This window comes from Manis javanica, chromosome 10 (genome assembly GCF_040802235.1).
Source record: "Manis javanica isolate MJ-LG chromosome 10, MJ_LKY, whole genome shotgun sequence".
NCBI lineage: Eukaryota > Metazoa > Chordata > Mammalia > Pholidota > Manidae > Manis > Manis javanica.
Genome location: NC_133165.1, coordinates 101,295,323 through 101,317,421, shown reverse-complemented (window position 1 = coordinate 101,317,421; position 22,099 = coordinate 101,295,323). Strand labels below are relative to the sequence as shown.

Below are 22,099 nucleotides of genomic sequence, written 5' to 3'. Positions count from 1 at the left end.
GCTATAAAATGATATAAATTACCACAAAATGAAAAATTACTATAAAAATGCTCTAAATGATTAACAAGCACAGCTATACTACTGTCATATTACTTTTTATTTTACCATCTCATATTTCATCCCTACAAACAACAAATATTTGGTTTATTTGAATGCATGACACTTAATTCTTAAATGCTGTAAGTTGTTTCTTAAATATATTTAGTTCCATTGAACTGCACTCTATTCCTATCCATAAATGTACTTATAATTAGCTTTTTAAATAAATTCAGGTCTTTAAAAAATTAAACTTTTACATTTCATATTTCATTCTATGAAAAAAAAATCTAGTTTTATTTAAGTTAAAACCAGTTAGCACACTAGTCGATTGTTATTTAATAATTGCTCAAATAAAGTCAGTTACCTGAAAGGTCATTTTCCATGTGAAGAACGCACAAAGGCTTTGATGTTAAATTAACATGATTCCATTTACCTTTGCTTATGGTGCAGTCATCCTTATAAGTACAAGCAAACTGGGATCTAATTAAGGTTTGCTTCATCTTGAAACAGGAAGAAATTAGTTAATATGCAATTTATTCTTTATTTTTTCATCTAGATAGAACTACATTCAATAGTAATCACGGTATAGAAATTTCTCTTAAAAATCCCATTATTTTGGGGGAACTTTTAACCCTGATGTTTCATACTTTGCAAACTCATTTATTGCTGTGACTACCATTTTTATTCTTTTCAGCAATGCCAGTTTAGCTATGTTTTTGATATCTTTTGTAAAAGTTTAGAAAATCAATTTTTAGACTCTTCAGAGGCCCTAGTTACATACTCTTGTGTCTGAGCTCTTTTGGAAAGTGACTTTTATTACAAGTTTAATAATAACATACATGACATACATAATCTTAGAAGAAAGTTCTTTATCCTAGGAAATTACAGAGCACAACTCTTTTAGGAAAAAAATAGCATATGGAATTTAAGAAATTAGAAAAATTGAGAAAGAGTGAAATACTGAAATGAAAAAAGAAATGAGGGCGAAAGAAATAAAAATAGAAAACTACAAGAAATAAACTGAAAGATAACATGGTAACTGAAAGGCATTGTTTCTTGATTAAAAACTTAGATATTTAGGAAAATAAGATGATTCAAATATCACTTCAGGAAGACCTGATCATGTGATTTAGTGGCCAAATATTCAAAATATACTGTTGCATTTACCTTTAAATATTATAAATAAGAAAAATTAGAAAGCTAAATTTAATTCTTACCCACTGAAAAAGATGCCAACAAAGAGTTTTGGAATGTGTTCTACAAACATGAAACCAGTAGCTGACAGAAATTAATTTCAGAACAAAGTAATCTATACAGCTAATGCAAATTTCAACAATTACAGCTGATGAGTAATGCCATTCATTTATAGTGGGGAATATCTTCAAGTAATTAGAAATCATCTCAAATTCTTTTGAGAAATAAAGTTTAAATTGTAAATAAATGACAAAATAAAGTGGACTCCAACAATTCAAAAAATTAACACTTCAAAGTATAATACATTATGCTGAACATTACTTAACAGAATCATTTATTGATACATTCATGAAGTCTAAAACAACACAACTTTTTATTACATATTTAATAGCTATATATTATTATATAGTCATAGAGTATACTGCATTAACCCACTCAAATGTTTGCAAAGATACTAACACTGAAATCCAATGATTATGGTTTAGAAGAAATTAGAATAGTCTCCAATCCAGCTGCTGCTTCATAAGAGCAAGTTCACTAAGGATGATAAATTTATATATTTCTGACTAATGGCATCTATGAGGGCCTCCAATTCCCAGAGCACTATAAATTATATTTAATTTTCTTAGAGATTCAGACAATTAGAGTTTATTATCTTCAATGTAAACACTAAAACTTCCCACAAAATTGAAAAAAAATGTGTAAATGTAACAGATCAAAAACTATTTTTTTAAAAAAATGAAACAAAGTAGGCTCTTAATAATGTGTGGAACAACCCAGTGTCTTTATGAATCACATGGAAGCAACTACCACTATATAGTTTCCACCATGAGATGTACATAACTGAAGGTTTTAACTAGTCCTTTCTAAACTTTATTAGTTCCATAAATACAGAACTGAACCAATTAAAGTAAAGCTATTAAAATAATTTTGTTAATAGAATGAATTTAACATTAACTCACATCATTACTGTAAACATTATCTAAAAACTTATTTCTGTCCACAAAACCAGTATTGTTGGCATTATCTTTTTACATATTTCTTTCATTTTGCCATTTATTGATTATAGAGAATTATAAATTTACTGCCTATGCAGAGTTATAAAGAGTATGGTGTAAGACCCGGAAGTCAAATGGGGATGATGCTAAGTGGCTGGCTAGGATCACTCTCATATTACCCAGCTAATGATGGCACCTTTGGGTGGCTTGGGGGACTTTAGCTTCCCACCACAAAATCTTCATCAGCACTGCCCACAAAACACCCCAAAAATATAATTGTATTATTTAGTACAATTGGTGTTTTCTCAATCTCATGTTTAGCATGAATAAAATTTCTTTAGAAAAACCAATATTTTTATTGACTTTTTAACACACATATATGTAAAAACCTTACTTTGTATGTAAATACAGACACAAATTAAGGGCTAGTGCTCCTTATAACCAGATTTCCTCTTTTCAGACCTACAGACACATTCTCAAGCCCTCAGTGACAGTAAGACAATTTCAGGAAACTAGTGTTACTAGGCAATGGATTCTGAAAATACTGATAAATGGGTTCAGATATGAAAGGAAAATCATTAAGCACTTTATTTACCATGAAAAAGATTTATAAACATATCAAAACATAAGAGGGAAACACAGTAGTTCTATGGTAATCTTGGAATATTTTACGTCCAAAAGAAATAACTAAGAAGAGTTATATTGAGGGTATTTTCTCTTTTTATAAAATATTATATTGTTTTCTTTTCCCTGTCCTGTACAAAAATCTTTATTGTTTTTTAATCAATTACCACTTCCTAAGTTTCAACTATGTGATAGGAACACAGTATACTAAAGAGGTTACTAGGATGGGCTTCTATAATCACAAAAACATTCTATTTATGAAATTTGCTGTTGACACACAGCTGGAAGGAATAATAAATAAATTGGATAACAGAATCAGGATTCAAAAGATATCAGAAGGCTAGAACCGTAAGTAAAAAATAATAAGATGAAAATGAATAAGGATAAACAGAGTCCTGTATTTAAGTTCAAAATATCAATTACAGATGTACAGGATGAGGAGAACCTGGACTTAAAAACAATGTATGAAAAAGACCTAGAGCTTTTAATTTATAATAAACCTGACTGCAGCCAACAATGCAATGTCTAGCTAAAAAATAAGCATAAAAAGACAACAACATGATGAGAAAGGCATCAAATTTATAGTCAAAAGACCCTAATACAGGCTCTGTCACTTAAATAACTAGATGATTTGGGATAAACCTCTAAACTTCTCACTTATCCACACATAATGAGAATATTTATCTTATTGACCTGTCAGGATTAAATGAAATTAAAAACATGATGGGCTACATACACCTTAGAGACTATGTAGATAGTATGCACTTATTAATGCAATAGTGTGTATGAAGACAGTATTTCTATAGAGTAAGAAATCTGTTGAATTAGGGTTTCTTAGGACCAGGACAGCTCCAAAATGATTCTAGGAATGCAGCTTAAAAAATGAGCTTACAGATTCCTCAAGGGAGGAACAACCTAAGACAGGCACAGTCGCAGGGGGGCCATCAGGTGAGAAATTGGGGAACAACAGTGGTGAAGCTTAGAACCTCACCCCCACGTTTTGAGAGAAAGCTTCTGCATCCATGGATGTTTTATTGCCCTTGTCTAGCTCAGATTAGCACATAGTCTACAGGCACACACATGATCATCTACAATTGCTCTCTTACAACACTAAACTATGTTTTCTACCTTTATCTTGCATCTAACTACCACTTCAGCATTTTATTAAAAATAAAAATAATAATAATAATAAAGGGAGAAATGTGGGATCCACATATAAATCAAGTATAAAAATCAAACGAATATTCATATTTGACCTGATTGTTTATAGTTCATAATGCGTGATCAAAACCGAAAGTTTCTGTGATGAATACCCTTGTACTGTTCACCATGTAAGAACTTACTCACTATGTAAGAATTCGTTCACCATTTAAGAACTTGTTCGTTATGCTTCAGAAGATTGGAGACTGACGAGAATTAGGCTTGAGATGGATTAATGATTGTGCATTGAGCACTGACCCCCCTATACAGAATTTTATTGTTGTTAACAACCATTTGATCAATAAATATGAGATGCCCTTTCAAAAAAAAAAAATTAGCTTACAATCAGCATCTTCATTTTAGTTTATTAAGACAATACAAGTTACACTGGCTTGTATTTATAACTTAAAAGAAATTGCTTTTCCTTTATTCATGAAAGCTGGATTTTTGTGCACAAGATTAGTGGCTACACAGAATTGAGATTACTTCCTGTTGCAAATCTTCCAAATCTCTCTATGTATGTGATTTAGACTCACAAATAAGCAAAACAATTCCCTCTTGAAAGGACTTCTGAAGTGCTAAACAACTAAGAATAATGTCCAGATTCATACATGGCTGTTAAAATCATTTATGTTCAAGTCACATGAGAGAAAAGAATTGAAAGTCTTCCTTTGTACACTGATCTCCCTTCTTTGGAAAGATTTGTATGCAGGGTAAAATTACAATGAAGTTCAAATTTGCCAAGAATTGGAAAAATCCTTTTGCCACAAGCTATTTTCAAATTGAAATTATTAGTAGGTTCCTAGTTTAAGGAAAATAATATTTCATATAGGAAAGCCTGACTCCAGTTAGATTAAGACAAATGAGTCAAAATACTGAGAAGTTGCAGGCACCTTCAGAGTTACCTCTATTAATAAGAAAATGAACATGCTAAGCCCCCATTATATCAATAAATATATCAACAGGTTTGAAAATGAAAGTATTCTCAACATTCCTAATATATAACTAAAAATAAATATTCTAAATCTATCTTTTTATTCTTACATCATCTTTTCAAAAAGAACAGAGATTTTCTACCCTTAATGGCACATGAGTTTGTAAATGTATCAAATGATCAATTTCTTCACCAGTGAAATGCAATTTACTTTTCTAAATAGTTATGCTCCTCACTATAATTACTATGCCTTTATTTATACTTTGGGAACAGCATGAACTTTGAAGTCATATCTGAATACAAAAGCTTGCTCTCTTATTTACTAGCTATATGGTCTAGAAAATGATGCCTTCTCAAGTTGAACAGGAATTAATTGGGATGAGAGATATAAAATGACTAGTATAACACTGGACACTTAGTAGATACAAAATAAATCCCAGCTCATTACTTCAGCCTACCAAATAAAACGTGAGCTTCATTAACAAAACCCTTAGTTAAGCAAGTGGTGGCCGGTTCTGGCCCTTTGTGGTCCTCCCCTGGGGGAGTGAGTCCACAGCATCTCAGACATTCCTACTAGGAGACCATGACCCCCTTTTAGATTCTGTTCCAAGTACCTGGGATCCCAGAATTCCCTGTTCAAACTGCCCTAAGACGTGGGCCAGTGTTGGCCTCTTCCTCCAGGCTTCAAGGCAGACTATTTATGGAAAGGGTGATAGGGAGTGGGATGTATACTCTTCTTGGTGGGGTATGAACAGAGTATGCAACAGAATCAGGGATAAAGGGGGTATAAGTGTAGGGAAGGGACTTGCATTTATATTCTTGTACCCTGGCCCCACAAATATTTGGGGAAGACTTGTCTATGAGGGCAGAGGTTTATGTCCATTTTGCTCATTTTTGTATTTCCAGGGCCTAGGACAGAGTCTGGTATCCAGGAGGCATTTAATACATATTTGTTGAATGAAGAATTAATTAAGTAAAAATGTAACAAATGGTAACAGGTATATGCAAGAAGGTATGAGGGTACAGAAACATGAGTAAGCAAAAGCTTAGAAGTATAAAAAGATGTACAGAACAGATTCTACTCTTCAATAGACAGTAAGGAAAACCACATGATACAGAAATGAGAGAAACAAGACTGGCAAAGAACAGCTAAATCAACTTAAGAACAAAAGCTTTAAGACAGAAAACACATATAGAGCAAACTCTGCTCTGTTCAACAGAGTAATGAAACCATTTTGGTACAGAAACAAGTGTATATGCAGAGAAAAGCTAAAACATTTAATCACAGAAAACCATGCACTGAAGTCCTTAAGCTCCATTATATCCACTGTTCCTTAATAGTCCACCTATCTCAAGTTCTCATGCATGTATCTTTACAACAAGCCATACAAAAAGTAACTTCCTTAAAACCACAAAGCCACACTTTCCTTACCCTTGCCCCATATTAGTTATCCATTTATTTTGTCACTAACCAATATACAGCCTCCATATACATATAAGGCAATTGAATACTTTCATCAGGTTGTTTGCTCAGCCTGAAACACACTCTTCCATTCTCTTTGTGTATTTAAATCCTGTTTATTTGAATCCCCCATGGTCATTTCTTCTACTGATTATGGGTCTCTAGTTGTTGCATCTGTGGGTATCTCCAATCAACTAGAACTGCAATTGTTTAATATGCCAGCCACGTATAGTGAATTAAAATTAAATTAAATTAAAAATCCAGTTCCTCACTTGCGGTAGCCACATGACAAGTGCTCAATAGCAACATATGGCTAGCACCTACACTATTGGACAGTACATTCCCACAGAAAATTCTACTGGAGAGCACTGCTCTAAAACAAGACTTTACATATATGTCTTGTGGTACTTTCATGTGCTGAAAATGGATTCTCAAGGGACTCTGGGACATTTTTATTTGCCCATGTGTGACTTTTTATTAGGAAAGGAAACCTGCATCTGTTCCCCAAGTCTTCTAACCACTACCTGATATTTTCAATTAAGCTCAGAAAAAAACAATTTTTGTATCCTCAAATAGTATTTCTATCCAACTTTTTCCTCTCATCTAGCACTCCAATTAGGCATGTTAGACTGCCTTTGTGTCCTGATCTTTTCTTTTAATTTGTATTCTTTACTCTCTCTCTGTTTTTGTTTAGAGATTTCCCTAATGACCTATCTTCAACTCCACTTATGCTATCTAATGCTATGCCTGGTCTACTATTGAAGTCATCTATGATTTCTTAATTTTAAATGTTTTGACAGTTCTGGAATATTCAGTTTGTTCTGTTCTATAAATTTTAATTCTCTGTTGGAATTCCCAAATTTTTCACACATTTGCCCTTTTCCTCTAATTACTTTTACATGATGAAAATTTTTTAAATTCCTTCTCACCTAATTCTAATATCTGGATAATTTGTAAGTCAGCCTGTATTGCTAGTGTTTTCTCTTGATTAAAGTACAAACTTTGAAAAAAATAAAAAAGGACAAATCTTCCTTCCTCTTTCATTCCAGCATATTTTATTTCATGCTGGATATTATGTATAAAGGAACTACAGAGGGTTCAGATGAAGAGCTTTCTTCTATCAAGAAGTGTTTCCCTTGTCTCTGTAAAGCAGACACAGTAAAAGACTGATAACCTCAATGCAGTAAGGGACTGAGTAGGGTCAGGGATGGGTTACAGTTGTCATGACTCATATTGAACTTCTGGTTCTTCTTCCTTGGGAATGTGCTTCCCAGACTTTAACTGAGAGACTTGTGGATCTCTGTCGCTTCTGACCTCAAAGTAGGAGGGATTCAGTCTGTCTTTCAGAAGTTTTCACATTGTGCTCTTTGCCTCCCATCTCACTTCATTCCCAAACATGGCAAATATCTTGAGAAGGAGACAGCCATGCTTTTGAGGTAGGTCCCACTCCTCAAATAAGCCTTGTCTTCTAGCTAGCTCAAGACCACAGGTGATGATAGTCTACTGGACTGACGCTCCTTAACCTCTCACTAAACTCCAAAATTCAGCACATGTGTGCAAGGTAAAATTAACAGTATTCAGAGCTCCTGAACTTTCCAAATTGTTGACAGCCCCTCAAGACACCCAAAATCTTTGTTGGTTCCTCTTTCCCTCAATAGAATTCCCTTCCATGGGCCAACAACAATCTCATCTCATACTTAAAACTGAAAAATAATCCAAGAAAATAGCTGATCATAGACAGCTAACCTCAGAAGAGCTTTACCCTCTCCAGATTTTTGATGTATGTAAACTGCTTTGCTTACATGGCCTCCCTACATCTTTAAAATGTTTTTCCCAATTTATCTGCCTTTTGCAGGCACACCTAGGTTCAGTTTCAGACCTCTGCAATAAATTGAAGATCTCAATAAAGCAGGTCTAATGAATACTAGTTTGCCAGTGCACATAAAAGTTATGTTTACACTGTAGTATAGTCAATTAAGTGTGCAATAGTATTGTGTCTAAAAAAACCAATGTACACACCTTAAGTAAAAAATACTTTATTGCTAAAAATTGTTGACTATCATCTAAGCTTTCAGCAAGTCATAATCACTGATCACAGATCACGATAACAAATATAATAATGAAAAGGTTTGAAATATTGCAAATACCAAAATGTGACAGAGACAGAAAGTGAGGAAATGCTGTTGGAAAAATGGTGCCAATAGACTTGTTCAGTTCAGGGATAACACAAACATTCCATTTGTAAAAAACACAGTTATCATACAATGGAATATTAGCCTAAAAAAGAATGAAATCTTGCCATTTGCAACAACATGGATAGACCTAGAGGGTACTGTGGTAAATGAACTAAGTCAGACAGAGAAAGATAAATACCATATGATTTCACTTACATGTGGCATCTAAAAAACAAAAGAACAAATAAACAAAACAGAAATAGACTCAAACACAGAGAAAAGACTGGTAGTTGCCGTAGGGAAGGAGAATGAGGGAAAGAGATAAAGATAAAGGAAAAAATTGGTGAGAATATCTGATACCTTGATCTGCATGATGGTTATAAGAGTAGATACTCAGACAAAATTCGTCAAGCTGTACACTAAGATTTACGTATTTTATTGTACATACTCCAATAAAAATATTTAAATGCTAAAGAAAAATAAAGCTAAGGTGCTAATTACTTATTTGAGGGAAAAAAATGCAGTATCTGCAAAACACAATGAAACAGGGCACACTTGCATTCTGTTATTGTAGGAGAAGCGATTCTTCCATGACTTACTATATCCTAGTTAGAAACAGAAGCCTCCAAATCTGTAAGTGATTTCTTGATTCTGTTCCCTCCTTATTTGAGAGATTTTATTTTCTCCTCAGCTACAGGCTGAAGGCTAATATACTCTGTTTTCCTCATTTTCTGTAGTCTGAGGAATGGTGGAGGCAGAAGTAGTGTCCTCTGTTGTTTGCTTCTAGTGAATATTTTTGCTCATTTTAACTATCATTTTAAGGAGAGGGACATTCTGTGAGTTGAACTGAACTCAATCCACCTTTTTTTTTTCAATTTCATAGTAGCTTTAATATTCTTCCTCAAGTCTCCAAGTAACCCATTACTGTCCCTTATTCTACCGTATTTGCAGTTTTCATAGAGAGGTGAGGATACTGCTTTCCAAGTTGAGACAGTCAGGAGGAGACAGATAGTTTGAAAACATTTCTGGGTTCTGCTGTCTCTTCTAAGAATGCATCATGTATTACTATTATATATATATAAGAAGGTTCACTCCCTCTCCTTAGGGACTGTATTTCATTCAAGTGGAAGGACATCATCTGGAAAACTTCCCAACTGAGTGTGTACCACTAGAGCCTTCACCTGTTTAAGTGTTTAAGTCCCAGGGTTCATTTTCCACATTTTATCCAAATCATTATCCAATTATCACTTCTACTATTTCTCTGACAAGAAAGGTAAAAAAATTAATTATGTACACACTTAGTTGGCTTCTCAGTTTTGGAAACATTAGTGATAATTCTCAGGATTTTGTCAACTCACTAGTATAATATCTGGGGCCTAGGTAGATTAAGTTGCTAAATCATTTGGTGCCTCCTCACTTTGAAATTTTCAGTTTCTTTCTGTGGCCATAGTCTTTGAAGATTACTGTACCTACTCACACTATTATTTGTTGCTTGCTCACAGTAAATATTTTTGCCAGTTTTTTACCATTTTGTAGTCATTTTAATTACCATATAATGGGGATTCTATGAGATGAACTTAGTCCACCATTTTAATTAGGATACACTCAGAGTTTTTCTAATACCCTAAAAGTTAAGTTTGGATGTCTAATTAAGAATTTTGTAACACCACGAACACTGGACTGCCAGAATGCTTATGAAGGTACCAGAGTACAACCAGTCTATTTTTTCATACTACCTAAATCCTAATTTTCACTGTCCTGACTACTTCATGTTTTAGAGATCCAGTATTTTCCTGATCAGCCCACTTAAGTTATTGAGTCAGTTAATGCTAATAATTATCTGACATACATATAACTGGGGTGAAAATATTAGACTCAGAATAAGGAAAAGACACACATATATGACTTTTCAATAGTACCTGATTGCAAAATACTGCTAAACCAAGCTGGAAGGAGTAAAAATAATTAACTTATAAAGACATAATAATGTAAGTATATCCATGTAAGATCTTTTCATAAAAAGATACAAGGGTACTTTGTATAAGTTTCTTGGAAATCAGGGGTAAGGATGAAGAGAAAACATTCTCTAAAGGTTCCTATCAATACCATAAAGGTTCAGGAGGAATCGTCTCATTTCCCAAACAGGGAAATTTATTTGACCATCATAGACAAGTTTCCTATTAAGCTATGGTAGGAAAAAAAAATTGAGGACTTCAAATGAGTATGTTAATGAGCACTTTCCAAAGTGGTTTCATAGGATTTTGTGATCAGAGGAGTGTGTATTTCTATTTGTGAATGAGGAAACTAAAAACTAAGAAAAGTTAACTTGCTCCATATCGTAATGACATGGATATTTCACAATTAGGCATCTGTACATCAAAATTCTAAGTTCCCTAATATTTTCTACGTCTGAGGTACACTTTCCAAGACAGTATTTCAAGTGTAGATAATATATTCTTTCCATGACTAGAAAAGAATTGTATGCTAAAAGAGCAAAAGTAACAGGATGATAAGGTATAAGCTGTTAAACTACTTTTCCATAGTTAGTTCGTAGTAAATACTAGCAACACATTTTTTTATTCTAACAAGTACTCTATCTGGTTATGGTCAGCTGTATACCTGGCTAAGGGAATTATTTCCACGCTTTGTTGTTATAAAGAGTACTGTAGTCGATAATCAAAACACCAGTTCCTTTCTCTACTGCCATTTAGATTCAGAGCTATGCACACTAACCCAGATCATCCACTATTAAGCAACAGAAACAATGTACTTACATTCTCATTAGTATTTAACCATGACTTTGCACAGTGGCATAAAATATTTCATGGTAGTTATGAGATCTTAGGTAAGGTATTTTCTCAGGATTTTGGTCTCACTTAAAAATGAGACTAGATTAGACAATCTCTTCTACTTCCCCAAACTTTCTATTTTTGTCTATCCATTTTATACTAATTAGTTGACTCTTACCGATTTCAAAAAAAAAGAAATCTCATTCTTCAGATTTTTTCATGTTGTTCTGACAAAAATAGCTCAATGATCTTTAAATGAAAATATTAAAGTTTGTCAGTAACCTTGGCAGGAAAAAAATTAAAGAATTCATATGCTACATTTCTGTTTCTAATCAAGTCCAAAGGATAGTTTTTTAAAAACTCTTATATCTTGACTAAAAGTACTTATGTTAATACAACATAGAGTTGAAAAATTTTATTCACAGAAAAATCGTATAAAATTCAATGATGTATTTTATTATTCCTCAGGTATTAGTACAAGTACTACACTAATAATCAATAGAAAGACAGGGCTTATTAACATAAACTAAATGGGTCTTAGGTATCTGGATAGAACAGATGGTAACTAAAAGCTTTGCTAATTGAAACTAACTTTCCAAATGGAAATATGAAGAGCATACAAATGAGAGTTCTCAAGGTTGAATCAAGATGCATAATTATTTGATAATTTAAAGATAATTATAAATATTTCATGAAAATTTTGTTGACAAGAATGAATTCCCAACAATACAGGAGTGTCTGACACATAGGAGACACTCAAAAAATGTAGGTCAAATGAATGAGTTAAGACTGAGCTCCTTTTTGAAAAACAAGGCCAAGAAAATTTTAAATGCTTAAAAAACACATTATTGACTACTTACAGGCACAAATGTTTCAAATGAGAACTGGAAAACTTAGTTCAAACCAAATGAAAATATAAAGAACAGCTCTAGTCAATGAACAATGTGAAATGTTCTCCTCAATCTACAGTTAATTATATTCTGCCATTATGTTTTCAGACAGGAACAAAATTGAAATTATAGTCTCTCAGATTCAGTTTTAGACATTAGAAATGTAAATGAGAAAGCCATATCTTGTTTATTTCCCCTTCACTCACTGAACAGATGTTTACTGAACACATCATAGCAGGTGCTTATTTCTTTCTTCCTTTTAGGTCCAGTGGACTGAATAAGCCAGAAACAGATTAACCAAGATAATGTAATATAAAAGGAAATTTTTTGTTTGTCAACTGTCATAACTCATTTTTCACTTAATTCCTATTGTTTCATGTACAAGGTCTATTTACAAAAACCAGCTCAGTTTTACATATTAATTACTTCTAAAAATAACAACTTTTATCAGTTTCATGACAGTACATTAAATTGTACCTTAATTTCTTTCTCTTGTATTGACTTACGGATACGTTCTCTTAGGGGTTTCAATGATGAATTACTCACTTGTGTGGGAGATCTATGTCCAAAAAAAGCAAAAATTTATAAACCAAAGTAACTTTTAATATAGTTTTTACCTCTCATCGCCCCTCCTAAAGACAACTGAATCTAGTTGTTTATAATACAATATAAAAGTGTCAGTATTCCTATTCTGAGAGTTATAAATTTTAATTTGCTTTAATCAATTAATTCAGTCACTATATATTTGAGCTTATATTTAAGGTACTGTATAAGATATTGTGAAGGATAGACAGTTGATTCATTCATTGGCCCTAAATTCAGGCATTCTGAAGTTTGAGGGAAATAAGACATTAAAAACAAAAAGGACAAGTGTCATAAAAAAAAAACAAAGTATAGAAATAGAAAGGTCAAAGAAGGCACTATGGAGAGGAGACACTGAAGGTCTGGAACAAGACAAACCTGGATTCCTCAATGAATTCCTTTTTGGCCTAAAAGAACCAGAGATGTAAGCTCTTTGACTCAAAAGACTATTATGTGAAAATAAAGGATTGTCTATTTTAAGAAAAACAAGTTGATAACCTTATGTTGACTTGTATTCATATAACACATTGTCCTTAATTTTATCATTTCAATGCAGACCATTAAAAATATACTTTACCATGGACTGGCACTTGTCTGCACAATGACAAATGGAAATCCTAAGGTAACTATTAACAACTGAAATGTGTTTGCCCACATGGCTGAGTACAGAAAAATACCTCTTTACAACCATTGTGGGGATTAATTTTGTTTAAAAAATTCTACAAACACAAAATAACTTTCTTTAAGAAAACAGTAGAATTCAATCTGAGTGCAAATTAAAATCATTTATAGTTCTGCCTAAAAACAAACTTTGCTAAGCAGAAATAGGTAAAAGGAGAAAAAACAAAGATTAATTTTCTTAATATTCTTTTCTAGGGTTCCAACACAGGATATAAATAAATAATTGATAAAATTTTTATTGTTTGGAAAATACTTGGTCATTTTTGAAGGTAGAATGTGGAAGAATTATATCATGCCCAGATATAAAAGAATAATCATGGAAAGCTGGTGAAGAAAATGAGATTTAAAGAAATTAGAGGACAACAGTGAATGATATGATAGATCACTGTAAAGCTTCTCTTTAAAGAACAGAGAAAAGATAGGCATAGGAGACAGAGTGCATGAAGCAATCATGGATGGATATAAACAATTTTAAACTAAAATCTTATTTCTAAAAAGTAGCTTAAGCAGAAAACAGAGAAGTTCACACAGCAGGATGATTTGTAAAAATTCTCTACAATCTACTAAGTACAATTTAAAATGTTTGTTCTAAAATTTTAAATGTTTCTATAAATGAATGTTCATTAATTGGAAATATCACCAATATACTCAATGTTTGATCTAATTGTTTTTAAAACTGGAGAGTATCAATGTATGCCAATACCAACACTAATTTAGTTAAGTATATCAAGAAAAAACAGTAAATGTCATTTCCAATGTAAGTTTGGTGTATTCGCTCTTCTCCCATTCTCAGGCAGAATAGCACAGTCCTTGGAGCAGAGACCTCAGGCTTTAGAGACACTTTTGCAACTTGCTAGGTTAGCTCTTAGGCAAATTACTTCATATCTCTCTCAAGTCTCTAAATCTTCACTTACTAAGTGGGAGTTATTATAAGGGCTGAGATAAAACAAGTGAAAATATTTAGCAAAGTTCACAACACATATAGAAAAGCAAGTAAATATTTCCAAAGCAAAACATAAGAACAACAAAAACAAAATCACCTCACATTCAAATGATCCATCTCCCTTTAACTTTGTTTTCTCTCTTCATACTTTTTTATAGTCTCCAAGTTTCATGTATTCTCTTATAACTATGGAGCAAATGGGAATTTCTGACAAGGATTCCCACCTGGCCTTGGTAGCACCCATTGTTTGCATGAAGAAGACAAGTAATGACTCTATAGCATCTTACTATGCTGATGGACAGTGATTGCAGTGGGTGTGGGGAGGGACTTGATAATATGGGTGCATGTTGAAACCACAGTGTTGCTCATGTGAACCCTTCATAAGATTGTATATCAATGATACCTTAATAAAAAAGTGTAAATAAGATCACACCAAAAAAAAGAAAAGTATGTTTGCACATCTCTGGGATGTTTACTGGGGACAGAGTGGCTGGTCAGTCACAGGAGTACTGACACAGGGGAGGGGTGGAGAAGAAACACCCATTCTCTCCTCTCCCTGTGTTCCTGGTATGTAATTGGCTGGACATCGGCCAGTCACCAGAGACCCACCCACAGAGTTCCTACTGGTGCCTGGGGCGGGGAAGTACAGGGCCACTGGGAGACAGGAAGGGATCTGTGAGAGCTGGGAGCAAGTGGTGTGAGTGTGGGAGCAGGGAGCCTGGAGAGCAGAGAAGGGAAGCCTGGCGGGGGACTGGCAGCAAGATAGAGTAGAAGAGGGACTGAGACCTCCTGCTGTGAGAATAAAAAACCTCTCTTAAGCACCCAGCTTCTTGTCCTTGTCTTTATTCAGTCTCACCAAACTCATAGGGAATTTGTCTCCCAGAGCAACAATAACCAATGAGGTGTTTTTCCAAAAATTCCTTTTATAAACAAGAGTTAACATTCACATACATAGATAGAACTTCCAAATTACTTACCTAAAAAGTATAAGAATAGAAGTCCCAGTATGAGGATATGTGTTTTCATCATCATATAAAAGCTCTGCCTTGTTTTTGGTAGGAGCACTGGCTGCTTCTTCATCCAAAAGAACTAGTAAAATTTTCATGGTATCTCTGCCACAGTATGCAGTTCCATGGTTTATGGCATAAGATTTTGGCTAGAACAAAAAATAATTTTAAGTAAATGTAATAATCACCCCAGCTGGGTCAGTCAGCCACTCTTTTCCACTTCATGTGCCACTGTTTAAATAATAAAATAATAAAAACAGCCATGAGAAATGGTTTTAAGGCATGTGAGTATTTCTCCCTCAAGCATAAAAGAATACAGAAAATAATATCATCAAAGAAAGACATTATGTTCCCATCAAAATAACACCAGGCTCTAAGTCAGAAAATTTTACTACTATCTAGCTATGTGACCTCATCATCATGATTTAACCTCTCTGTGTATTTTTTTCTCTTGTACCAAAGAATGATGGGGATCTGAATACCAACCCCACAGATTGCTGTAAAGGTCCACTCAAATGCGAAAAAATGAGAAACTAGTTGACATTCATCCACTCAGTAATCACTGATAAGTACATACTGAGTTCTAAGCACTGTTTGAAGCAAGCTACAATGGTAAAAACCCACGGTCTCCTTGATAAAGTATATAAGTAACCAACAGTTGCATTACAGAGTACTGAATGCTATTTTTAACAGAACGTACACATGGTGCAATGCAACACACAAAAGGTAGTGATCAATTTATCTTGAAATCAAGGATGGCTTCAAGGAGGATGAAACACACAGGGGTAGGACAAAGAACAATACTTTCAGGGACCAGGTAGCATGATATGGCTGAAGAAGAGGGTAAAAGAGAAGGAACTATGTGAAAGGAACCTCAGAAAGCTTTGGATCTCAGGCAAGAAATTCTAAATCAGTCTGTTACAGAGTTAAAATCTCTTGCTTTGTTACATAAGGAAATAAAATAATCCTATTTTGATTTTAGGAAACTGATGGCAATGTGTAATATATTCTAGAGTAAGAATGTTATTAAATCTGGAAATAGGACCACAAATTAAGAGTCTGTAATAGTACAGCTTAGAAATGAAGAAGGTAGTAGCAGTGAACTAAGACAGTAGTAATGAAGATAAAGAAAATGCAGATTAAAAGTGATCAGACAGAATAAAGGAAAATATATGATAATATAATATTAAATATAGATAAATGTAAGCATAAACTCTGAAGGCACTCTGGCTGGGTTTGATACCAACTTATTAGTAGTATGCGCTATATAACTCTGGAAAAGACACTGAACCTTGCTGTGCTTCAGTTATATCACTGGTAAAATAGGGGTAATGACACTCTCTAACCCATAGGGTTGTTGGACATCATGCTTAGATATTCAAGTTGCCCTTTCTAGGACACCTGTTGTAGCTGTGCCAGCTCTCATCAAATGGTCTGACCTCCTTTCTTATTTGGCTGACTCAGATACCAGGTCAACTACAATGTGTAGCTACACTGGAATTTTGACAAATAGCCTGTCACAATCTTGTGCTTAACATACATTCTTCATTCATATCAAGTAAGTCCATATTATTTAATATTAACTTCACTGAAAATTATTGGATCATAATTCTCAAAAATTTCTGATTTGGTTGAAAACACAAAATTAAGAACCAGTTTGTTTGTATCTTTACTTCTTGTAACAAGAAATGGGTGTGATTGGTGCTCTTAATTATTTGAGTTGTGACAGTTCTTGATTTATACTTATAGTGATAACCTGGTTGTTATCTGAGCCAAAGTAGTCACAGGAAGTGTAATACATGAAATACAAGGGGCAGCCACAAAGAATCCTCCCCATGTCCCACCTTCAAATTAATCTAAAAACATGCAGTTATAGAAAAATAGCTAAAAATAATCCCCAAAGGCTATGAATAAATAAATCATAAAAATAAGCAGAAATCTTTCTTCATACACTGGCTATCACACAGACCTAACAAAAAGGACCTTTGTTACTTGAATGATCAAACTGTAACAAATGTATTATAACACACACTCTAAAAATTCTGTTCTACAGCTAAAAACATGGTAGTCAATTTTTCCTATAATACTATAGTTACAGTACCATACAATGTTTGATTACCTATGTAAAAAAAAACAAAAATCATAAAGAGGCAAATGTTCTGGGAATCTATAGTTAAAAGATTTCTAAGCATAGGAGAAATTGCTAATGTTTACAGAAGGTTGGCAATGAGGTAGAAAATAAGAAATCATGGAGATGGAGTATCTCTATAAAGGAAAAAATAAACTGTTAAACAGAAACCATTTCTGTTTCTATTCTATAGAGCATCTCATCATGGAGTCAGCACCAGAGAAGCCAGGCCCTTATTTTAAATCTGAGTAAATGGGAAAATAATTGTTTCATAAGAATAATTATCGAAAAGTATTATTCTATTCGAACAAAACACCTTAATATCCACCAAGAATTATAAACTTCTAGTACTATAAGGAATACTGAAGATTATCAACTGCCCTTCCTTAATAAACACATACAATTTGACACAAAGATACTATGATTTACCCAAGTCAAGCATAATCCTACATAATCCTATTGAGAAACTTAAATTTTCAACATCTTGTAACATGAGAAGCTCACTCTCCTGACTTAAGTGGCAATGGTAAAGTATTTCTACAAGAAGTAAAAGAGATAATGTTTTGTATAGAAAGATAATGAAAAATAAAAAGGTCATTACCCGTGCAGGACTGATGTCAGTGGTATTAACAGCTACATCTACTTGTTCAGAATTGATAATATTTTTAATCCTCAAATCCAAATCCTGAGCAACTTCCTCTACTGCTTTATAAAAAGAATCCCTGCTGTTCTGGCCTTTAATCAGCTGCATCTTTATCACTGAGAGTATTCGGCCTCCTGCAATGCTGAAAATAGAAATAAGATGGCCTTTATAATTCTATTAGAAATGACAATATGCTTATAAGCCTGAAAATATAATTCTCAGAGTTAATCAACACTTTTCAAGGAGTATGACTTTGATCTTGTAAATCAAACAGTAACCCATTTAAGAAAAGGATGAGAACCATAAGAAACAAAATTTTAAAGTTTTCCTAAAAGCAAGTCATTTCAATAAGTAATGTCTTCCTTGATTTGAGAGCTGAGGGAAATAATTTAGTTATACATGATATCTGATAGGTGATTCAAATGCAATTATATACATGCAATACACTTAAAATATGCATCTTTAAATACAGCTAACAAAAACACTAGCTATCATTGAATATCTAGAATCCTACATTTAAGCCTAATTAAAATTACTTTAATCTTAAAACCAAATCAATAAGCATTATTATTATCTTTAAATTACAGATGAGAAAGTTGAGTCTTAAAAAGGTTAAATAGCTTGTCTATGAACACACAATGTTCTGGGCTAGAAAGAAGGTGATAAGTAATTTTAAAACCTAAACTTAATTGTTTTCTTTATACTAAGCCTGAACCTGAATGAATTTGGGTTGCAGTTCCTGATCCAGAAGGCTGACCTAAAAAAATAGGAGAAATATATAGGATTTTGGTACATTAAAATGAAGAAATTAGACATGTCCAACAATAGAAGGGGGCTGTTTTTGAAGCTGGGAGAGCTCCATCCCTAGAGGTATGCCCTGAAAGGCTACACAGTGCCAAATGAGAAGGTGGTGTGCACTGGCTATGGAGCCAGAATGCCTGAGTACACATCACAGCTCCCCCTTTCCAACCTAGGTATGCTATTTAACCTCCTGTGACTTTAAGGTGGCTGTGGGGAAAATGGAATTTCCTATGGCCAGGAACCTCACCTGCCCTAAACTATTTGATGATGTAATTGGCCTACTGTTAGGCTAATACTCCCACACCATTTAGCAATGAGCTATTATTGAATTAGTTCCTATATAAAGAGCTGCACCCAATGCTCTAGGTGGAGGAAGAGACAGAGGTGGATTATGGACCTGCAAACTTGTGGATACAGACGTGATTCTAGTGCTCAACCTACTGCCTGGAGAATAAAGCCAGGTATAAACCCTTTTACTCCAAGAAGGTTCTGCTGTCATTTCTCGGTCTCACCAAATCCATACTGAACTTGCCTGGGGCTGAAATCCTCAGGCAAGACAATTGGTGTAGTTGGCAAGAATCACTGTAGACTGAAAAATGTAACAAGATGCACTCATGGGGCCCTTTAAACTCTTCCTCTGAGTAGCAGACCATATTTCCCCCCATGACCTCTGTTTCAGCCTCTTCTAAGTCTGCTACCATAGGAGTAAGCCTCACTTATGGCCTGCCTTAAGTGGTGGGCAAAAATGGTGACTAGGGCCCCAAAGAGGAATGTGGGAGCCATTTGAATCACCACATTCCTCATCCCCACAATAAAAGGTTCTTCATCTGGACCATAATTCTTTGGACTACAAATGGCATTTTTCATGCCTAAATTCCATAAAGCTGGTTGGAACTCAGCATATGTCTGTCATCTAGCAGGTAAAGATGGTGAATCACTCTGATTGGGCCATACAGCATGAAGTGTGGCCATAAGTTGGTTGAGGAGATGAAAGGGTGTGCTGGAGGCACTAACTTCTCCTCTGTTTAAAGCCTGCCTGGTGGTAGTAAAGAAAATAAAGATGCAGCAAAACAGTTTCCTCTGGGAGAGGTGAAGGCCCCTCTCCAGGTCATAGAGCACTCTATGCTTCGCCCCTCTATTCAGGCTGAGCTGGTGGATGTGGGCTCCAGTTTCAACAGAAACCCTGAGAGTCATTATCAGCTTGGTTCCTGAGTCTTTGGGATGTAGTGCTGGATGGAACTGTACTGTCTGGATCAGAGATGGGAAAGCTGGCTGACAGTTCATCCTGCCTTGAGGAAGTGATCTCAGACCCCAGGGAACCACTCACTTCTTGACTGGCTTCAGGCCACACTTCATGCTGTATGGCCCAATCAGGGTGAAATTTTCTTCCTCACTGCCCTGTTGCCAGGTTTTTGGAAGAAGTTTCCCTAAAAAACACTGAAAATATGATTGTTCACATTTAAATAGCTGGTCCACTTAGAGATTAGTTAAAAGAAAACTGCAGAGAGATTTAACATTTGATAGCGCATTAGACCAGTGTCTCCCAAATATGCCTAATCACCAGAATCATATTTAGCATTTGTTTAAAATATCAACTCCAGATCCCCCCCTATTGAATCAATCTGCTGAGAAGGGCACTGAATAGTTGCACTGGTTCAAAAGTAACACAGGTGATTCTTAGGATTAGACAAGTTTGGGCAACATTTCATGAAAAAAATTAGATCCTTGAGAAAGGAACCACATTTTACTCATCTTCATACTATCAGTTTACACTTGGCACACAGAAGAAATGATTAATATGATTAATAGGTTTGTTGAATAAATGTACCCTGTCACACATAACAATCTGAAGTTTTTAACAGTAAGACAAAAGATACATATTTTTTACATATTAATTGTAATACAAAAGCAGTTTGGGAGGTTTCCATTTATGCTATGGCAAGTAGATATTGTGGGAGCAAAGCTCCCTGAGCTTGGCAAGAATATGGGGAATCTCTAAGTACCACCCAATCTCTCCCAAAAAAGGGAACAAAGAAGAGCTGGAGTAAAAAGTAAGAAGCTGTGAGTGGTAAACAAGCAGGGTGAATGGAGTTTTCCTGAAGACAAAATCTTTAGTAGCACTGTGATCAGGACACAAAGAGACTCAACCAGACCTAATACCCATCGCCTTAAAGTTTTCCAAAAAGTAGAAGAGGAGAGAAAACTTCCAAACTCATTCTATGAGGCCAGCATCAATCTAACACCAAAACCAGACAAAGACACCACAGAAAAAAGTTACAGACCAATATCCCTGATGAACATAGATGCAAAAATACTCAACAAAGTATCAGCAAACCAAATTCAAAAATATATATAAAAGATCATCCATCATGATCAAGTGGGATTTATTCCAGGAATGCAAGGATGGCACAATAATAAAAAATTCATCAACATCATAAACCACATCAACAAAAAGGACAAAAATCACAGGATCATCTCAACGGATGCTGAAAAAGCATTTGACAAAATTCAACATCCATTCATGATAAAAACTCTCAACAAAATGGGTATAGAGGGTAAGTACCTCAACATAATAAAGGCCATATATGACAAACCCACAGCCAACATCATACTTAGCAGCAAAAGGCTGAAATCTTTTCCTCTAAGATTGGGAACAAACAAGGATGTCCACTCTCACCACTTTTATTCAACATAGTACTGGAGGTCCTAGTCACAGCAATCAGACAACACAAAGAAATAAAAGGCATTCAGAATGTTAAGGAAGAAGTTTAACTGTCACTATTTGTAGATGACCTGATATTGTACATAAAAAACCCTAAAGAATCCACCCCAGAGCTACTAGAACTAATAACTGAATTCAGCAAAGTTGCAGGATACAAAATTAATATGGAGAAATCTGTTGCATTCCTATATACTAACGATGAACTGGCAGAAAGAGAAATCGGGAAAACAATTCTATTCACAATTTCATCAAAAAGAATAAAATACCTAGGAATAAACCTAACCAAGG

The 22,099-nt window shown here is 34.4% G+C and overlaps 1 protein-coding gene across 2 annotated transcripts in view; it reads right to left on the bottom strand.

Moving 5' to 3' along the window:
* The window catches only part of PARPBP (PARP1 binding protein), a 65,157-nt gene that overhangs the window by 5,580 nt on the left and 37,478 nt on the right, over positions 1-22,099 (bottom strand). Inside the window, exons 7-11 of one of the 2 annotated variants that reach the window (XM_073213721.1) lie at positions 18,247-18,430; positions 15,488-15,666; positions 12,782-12,863; positions 11,593-11,663; positions 404-539 (exon numbers count right to left, since the gene is read on the bottom strand). In XM_073213721.1, coding sequence (XP_073069822.1) covers positions 11,622-11,663; positions 12,782-12,863; positions 15,488-15,666; positions 18,247-18,430 — 487 coding nt within the window. In that variant the 3' untranslated portion in view covers positions 404-539; positions 11,593-11,621. Of the gene's footprint in view, positions 1-403; positions 540-11,592; positions 11,664-12,781; positions 12,864-15,487; positions 15,667-18,246; positions 18,431-22,099 lie in introns of those variants that run through there. The other variant, XM_017681338.3, reaches the window with a different exon arrangement.